A 7,181-nucleotide genomic window follows, 5' to 3' on the forward strand; every position below is an offset into this window, starting at 1 on the left:
ATTTTTTTATTTATTTCCAAACTAGTTCATTTTAATTGCTGAACCTTATATTTTCACGATTCACTAAAGTACATAATGACACATTTTGATCCATCCATTTTCCAAACCACTATCAATGTAAAACATTTTTAATAACTTTTAATAAAACTCACAATTCACCATCTCATAAAACTAGAATCTAGTATTACAAACTATGAAAATGATTCTTATGAAATGAAAACAAATCGGGGTTCAACTGCTTTATTTATGTGTTGTTTATTGCATCAAACGTCTTTAAAAGCTTTTATTTTAACTCCTGGATCAACATACTATTGCTTTTCCTATTTCCTTTTTTACAGCTCTCCTCAACAAGTGTCTTTGTTTCTTCCATATTTTTCCTTCGGCTCTCTCGTCGACTGTACTCGTTCCACAGCTCCAGAGCCAGCCCGCGTGTGCCACACGAATGATCCAGCGTCCAGGCTTGAAAGAATTCACACTTCTTGGAAGCCAGGAAGTATTTCTGTCTCCTTGCGCCTTCTTCTCCCCCCTTGGAGAGAGAGGCTCTGGCTTGGGAGAACGCTGACCGTAGCTGACTCAAGGCCGCCAGGATGTATCCCGCAACGTTGTCTTTGTCTTTACCTGTCAGGACGTGAGCAGTGGCTTCTACTGCCAAGTCGATGGCGCGAGATTCTTGTTTGTTGAGGTAGCCTCCTCCTAAGATGATAGCCTCTCCGCTGTGTATAGCCTCTTGGACAGAGTTAAAAACCTTGCTGGAGCTCAGCGCCTCCGACAAGGTGAGCATCGTGTCACAGAAATCAAACTGGAGCGAATCAGCGTCACCGTTGAAGAGCTGCAATGTGAAAGTATAGCAATAAAGAGTGTTGATCACACCGTGGCAGACCAATGGAGATGGATTGGAACATAAGGAGCTCAGTTTGGGGATCTTGGCAGAAATGGCAGGGACACCAGAGACCGCCGCGCTTGCCTTTTCATTATTGCTCTTAGTCTTTTTTACATTTTCATATGGATTCTGAACCTCCTCCTCCAGTACCTCCACCAGTGCTCTCCCTACCTGGTCGTGTTCCTCCCACCACGGCCTCCACACTGGGATCAAGCCGGCGAGAGCGCCCTCCCTCAGTAGACCAGTAAACTTCTCCTGCTCCCGGCTGTCAAGGAGCGCCCACAGCTCCTCTTCGGAGAGCTTATCAAGATCAAGCTCTGACAGATGTCGGGCCACGCTTTCTGACGGCTCCTCATCGTCTTCCTGGCCTCCAATCTCTTCCAATGTTCTCAAGATGTCCTCCATCTCCGCCGCACGATCCGCTCCCGATTCCTGAAGCTCGGCTAATCTGGAAAGCAGGTCCATAGCCTCAATGTTGCCGTCTTGCTCCATTTTGGCTTCTCTTAACACGCTTTCCATTCCTCCGTGTGTAACTTGGGCTTTTTGTCTCAGTCTGAGCAGAATCTCATGCATTTTCTTCTTCCCCTCTTGGTCTGCCTCCCCTATTTTTCCCAACTCCTCAAGAACGGACTCCTTGTAGAACTCTTCTGAACACATGGAGTGATCCGGGCTGCGGTAGCAAGCCACACCGCAGTAATGCAAGTTGCACCGAGGGCAAGTGTAGCACGCAGGTTTGCACTTGCACAGCATGCACACTTTGGAGTTCTTCCCAACGGCTGAGGCCTGAGTGATGAACTCTTCTTGTCCAGAAGAAGCTCCTCTGCCGGGGAGCAGGATCCCATCCCTGCTGACCGCCGAAGCATTCTCTGCTTCATCCAACCACTCGTCCTTTGGGACGATGTCAGTAAGAAGATTCCTCACTGAAGGAGGAAGTGTCCGTCTCATTATTGGATTCATTATTGTCGAAGGAGCGCAGGAGAAATCGGCATCTGCAATTGGAAACAAAGGAGGAGACTTTTATTCGTATCACGTGCTCGATAACAGACTAAAATTAAAAATCAGCGTCAGTTGTAGGCTCAGCGAGTTCTTCTCAGTAAGTGACAAACACGTTGCGTGACATTTATGAAATTTCTACACCAATTTGGGAAAGTTAAATTGGACCTTTCACTCACCAAAACACGTCTGGGTTGTGTTGTCGCAGTGAATCAGTGCGCCGCCATCTTGGATTGTGATGACGTATTCTTAAAGAAGAAATGTCCATTCTGGCGCTGGCAGAACAAATCAAAGAATAGGTTCCCAAAAAGATTCAAAAAAATAAAAGTGAGTTATTTTATTGTTTATTTGGCTGTTAAAATAATTATGTAGACAACTATAAACATATGTTGTGTGGCTGGTGATCGCTTGAAGATTTTCACTATTTGCATCTCATCAGAGGTTCAAAGTCAAAGTCAAAGTCCGCTTTATTGTCAATTCCTTCACATGCCAGGCACACAAAGAGATCAAAATTACGTTTCCCACCGTCCCACGGTGACAAGACATTACACAACACTCACATCAAATAGCACAAAGAGTAAAAACGAACAGATAAGAGCAACGAATAAGTAATAAGCAAATAACCCAAATAATAAACAATAAATAAATAAATAGACAAATAAGAGCAGCAAAATGGAGCAAGCGCGCTAATAGCAGACAGCCAGATCATAGCGCAAAAGAACAGGACGTCATGTAGCAGAGGGTGGAGGGTGATTAGAGGTTCATGTCAAACCATGATCTCTATTTTTAAAGTAATGATCACACTTTGAAACCAAATCATATTTCTATGCCTATCTATTTTTATATGTGTCTCTGTGACTCTACTGTGTATCCACGTCTCCCATGGGGCTGTTTGCTTTAAGGTGATGGTCTCCTGCGGGGGAGTCAACCGCAGTAAAGGTCACGCAGGTGGGGAGTTGTCACACGCTGTCCACCCCTCGCCAGGCAAACGGGTCTCTGTGATGCCTAACATACCCCGTGGGCGGAAGACGGAATTTGACAAAGGGGTCTAAGGTTGACGTGTGCCATGCTGTCTTCATCCCCCCTTCCCCTGCCCCTGGCTGCGGTACCAGCATTCCTGGGCAGACCGCTGCCTTCTTGTGTTTCCTTTCTCTCACTCTGACACGCCCTGTAACATTGCATCTTGCTGGGATGCCTAAGGTTCGTTACTGGCAGATACCACCACAAATGGTAACACATTTCAATGAGGCTACATGTGAATTGTTTTGCGTGTGGTCGAGAGCAAACTTGTCCAAGTCATACACTCGACCTCTAAATTGTCATGTTAAAAATCAGAATGCATGCTCCCCTCATAACACTCTCCGACAGGACATTAAAATGACCCGTTTCTATATGTTTATTTCCAGAAAGTAATCTGGGTCATGTTATGTCCAAGTGTGCCCCCACAAAAAAATGAGAGACACTGACAATGCTTGTACAAAGACACAACACTGACAGACAACCCCCATCACACACACCACACACACACACACACACACACACACACACACACACACACACACACACACACACACACACACACACACACACACACACACACGCACACACACACACACGCACACACACACACGGCTACGCACATGCCTCTGTCTGCCACCAGCTGATAGGTGATGGGGCGCAGCCTCTCTGCCTTTTGGGCATGTCCAGTCTTGGCATGACTGCTGCTGTTTACTCTACAGCAGCGGGGTGTGCGTGTGTGTGTGTGTGTGTGTGTGTGTGTGTGTGTGTGTGTGTGTGTGTGTGTGCGCGCGTGTGTGTTTGTGTCCGGCAAAAGAGACTTGATGTGGACTGTTCTGTCACCTGTCAGCTGAAAAAAATGTGGTAGTATGTAGGGCACCCAGTAGGGAGACTGTACAGTGCGTGTGTGTGTAGGGCTGTCCTGAGTTCTGGTGCTGATTTGGCGGAAGGTATGCAGAAGATAAGGCGACCGAACCCCTTTCACTGCCATTTCTATCCCCTTTTTTCATGAATGAACTCTGGAATGTTGTCTCAGCTCCTCCCGGTACAAAAGCATCAATGCGCGCCGTCAATAATTCAAACAGCCGGATCCATTATTTACTTAATACAGGATCCTTCACGCATGCACAACCTCCTCATCCTCCTTCCTTTCATTGACAAGCAACAGCACAAGAGGTCTGAACGCATGGGCGGCCAGTGTTTTGTGCCTTTGCTGTGCTGAAACACAGGTGGAAAGCGCGCTGACCTCTCGGTGACCTTAAAATGCAGATGATGAAAAAAGCTCCTTGAATAAATGTGCCCAAATCATCCAGTTGGGATTGACGCTTATGTGTCCAAATATCTATTGGCCTTTTGGGTGCGTGAACCCTGGCTTCATCAGACACATTAGTAATTAGTTAAGACAACACAAATGACGAGTTAGTTCTCAAAGAAAGAGCTGTACTTTTCACAGGTGCAGCCTGTGAAACCTTTGGGAATAACATGTCCGACCCGATAAAATTGTCACGTTGGCACATAATGCTGTTTGAAAAGAAGCGGTTCTTCTTCAGAGGCTCTCAGAAGCAAATAATGATAAAAACTGTAAACACATTTACCGTATTTGCCACTTTGCTTCTTCTAATAGGAATATCATATGTAGGTAATGCAGAGCAACCAATAAGATGCCCTTCTGTATGATCACTCTCGTCGTTCTTTCACAAGCGTGACCTCTACATTTTCTCATGAGTGAGTGCCTGCCACGTCTCCCTCTTCACATCCTTCCCCGGCCTTCCCACCATCACAGCATTCCCTCCGGAGCCGACCTGAGAGCACCAGCGTGTCGGTGCAGTTCCGAGCGCCTGGCTAACCTCCGGCCCTCCCTCTCCCCGCATCCGCGCGAGAAGCGGGAAGCAAGACGGAGAAGTGCGTCCGTGTCCCAGAGGATTGGTGTCTGTCTTTCTGCATCAGGAAGTGAGAATGTGATGGCAGCGGGGCAGCGCGAAGGCCGTTAGGTTCCGGGTGTGGGCCCACCGGCCCTCGGTAAACCGAGGTGTCACGCGTGTGAAGATCACAGCTTCGCGCTCCTGGCGAGCGGGCTTGATGCTCCAAATGGCTGAAACGCCGCAGACAAGTGTGCTTTGATATGTTGTGTGTCTGCTGGGATTTGACATAGGATGGATGTGCTTCTACGCCAACTCTGATTTTGTGCCCAAACCCAACACTTCCATGTTCCATGTCATTGAGCTCTCTACCTTTTACCATTTGATCTGAAGCTAGCTTTTAAAATCCACCTTTAAAATAGAAAAGGATAGAACCCAACCGATCGGTGTTTTGTTCATTTAATGTTTGTCAGACAGTTTTATGTGTTTATCCGATCCTGCCACGTCGTGCTACAAGTACAGCAGGCAGGTTCTGCTCGACATCGGCGAAAGCGAGTTTTGCGGCGTTTTGAACTTTGGTACGGGGACATTAAAGGCACTGGGCCTACTCCGGCCTGAATCAACGCCGGACTCGTCTGCTACTCCTTCCCTGGATAGGCAGCGTTGGAAGCGGTGTGCGAGGGGGCAGAAGATCTTTGTGTGTCTTAACATGTGAAGAAATTGACAATAAAGCGGACTTTGACTTTGACATTTTGTCGCTGTCATAGGACCAATATAAATCAGTTCGCAAAAGTATCGGGTACTCGTGAAGGATGTCAATATCAGCCACTGATACTTAGGGAAAAAACAACTAGGTGACACTACACAGCTGCGTCGAATGATCCTAAAGACAAAGTTGTCATTGTGGTGATTCAAGATGTACGTATCTAAAAACTGGAGTTTTATTGACCTTTCTATGTGGCGCTATTGAATATCGGTGAATAACTGCGATGCTGACACACACAGAGCGTGATGCTTGTCAAGTTGTAGGCCAACTCACAGCCTGCCGCCTCCGCTCCTTCCACGCCGTGGAAGTCCAAACGAGCGGCTACTACCGCTGTCGTCTCCTCCTGTTTGTCATCCACCTCCTCTCGTTCCCTCCGTTCATCTTGAACTCTTTCACAGAGGGTGTGCGTCATGAAGAAATGTCCAGCGGATCGGGCAACACACACGTCCGTGTATGAGCACAGACAACCTTTTCACGCTCCAAAAGCTCCCTGCCTTGGCTCAGCGCTGTCTCCAGTGTTGGAGGTTTGCAGTAACACATCAGGACGGCTTCTACGGAGTGTCAATTTAATCAGATATAATGATGATGAATTATTTGTTTGTATTTAAATGCACACATTGTCACTTTTATAAAACTTATTTTCAGATAATCTGGCCCATATGTCCGTTTAAAAAAGAAATCACACCCCGCATGAGCTGATGCGCCTGGTGTGAAACAGAAAATGACTGCAAGGTGAAATATGGCAGAACATCTTTGGAGAGTACTTCTCATATCCTAAGTGAAAAGATCACACAGTGTAGCTATGTCACATTTTCAAGAGGAACAGGGGAGCTTTTGGCATTTTAGGGAGAGGAGGGGCGGGCGCGCCTTTTGTTTTTGGTTGGAGTAATCCCACACTCTTGCTGCGTTAGCATCACCTCAAAAAGGTTGCGCGCTAGCGTGTTTGACAGCGCTCCGGTCCTGGCTGTGAGCTTGACGCTAGTGCATGGGGACACATCACCTCTGCTTTGGGAAAATGGCCTACAGTGAGCCTGAGCCCCTCCAAGCGCAGTGCAAAGCAGAGGTGTGTGTGGGTGGGGGTTGGGGGGTTGCTTCAGAAACTCTCCAAACATTCGACACATCTGCCACGACAGAATGAACAAATGACAACGGCCAAACCCAAACAAATGAGAGTGCAGATGATTAGCCGTCATGCTAACGCCAATAAAGTGAGACCTCACGTTTGTTATCATATGCCATCTAGCGCGCCAGAGCGTGGAATGTCCAGTCTTATTAGAGGACACCGCCTTTCATTGCGCTTCAATGAAGGCGCCTTGATCATTTTTGCCCCTCAAAGTCTTTGGCACCTTTATCACGATAAGTCAGGGCAAAGGTTTGAACTTTGAGGAAATTAGTCATTGGTCCACACACTCCCTCATGATGCTAACCCCAAGATAGCATAACCAAGAATAAGATTGTCTTACTTTCCAGATTGAAAACAAAGTTTAATGTTTGACTCCTTGACCACAACACCACCACCACATGCTTAGGGCCTTAAGGAAATTTCCCCCACCTGTTTGACGCCCCTGCATTTTACATTTTTTGCCACGTAAAATTGGCTATGTCAATCAATGAATCAATCTATCAATCAAGCTTTATTTGTACAGCATTTTTTGATGACCTCTGT

The 7,181-nt window shown here is 46.8% G+C and overlaps 1 protein-coding gene across 2 annotated transcripts; it reads right to left on the minus strand.

Moving 5' to 3' along the window:
* Window positions 1-90: 90 nt before the first annotated feature.
* On the minus strand, window positions 91-2,186 carry znhit2 (zinc finger, HIT-type containing 2). 2 transcript variants are annotated; one of them, XM_085921570.1, is made up of 3 exons: window positions 2,053-2,186; window positions 1,052-1,869; window positions 91-829 (listed from the first exon to the last, which is right to left on the minus strand). In XM_085921570.1, exons 2-3 carry the CDS (start codon window positions 1,835-1,837, stop codon window positions 284-286), a joined length of 1,332 nt encoding a protein of 443 aa, XP_085777696.1. In that variant the 5' UTR covers window positions 1,838-1,869; window positions 2,053-2,186; the 3' UTR covers window positions 91-283. The 2 variants fall into 2 exon arrangements, with proteins under 2 accessions (XP_085777696.1, XP_085777695.1); XM_085921569.1 differs by having other exon boundaries at window positions 91-1,869.
* Between the last annotated feature and the right edge of the window lie 4,995 nt (window positions 2,187-7,181).

Source organism: Syngnathus leptorhynchus, chromosome 10, assembly GCF_054491065.1.
Source record: "Syngnathus leptorhynchus isolate UIUO chromosome 10, UIUO_Slep, whole genome shotgun sequence".
Taxonomy (NCBI): domain Eukaryota; kingdom Metazoa; phylum Chordata; class Actinopteri; order Syngnathiformes; family Syngnathidae; genus Syngnathus; species Syngnathus leptorhynchus.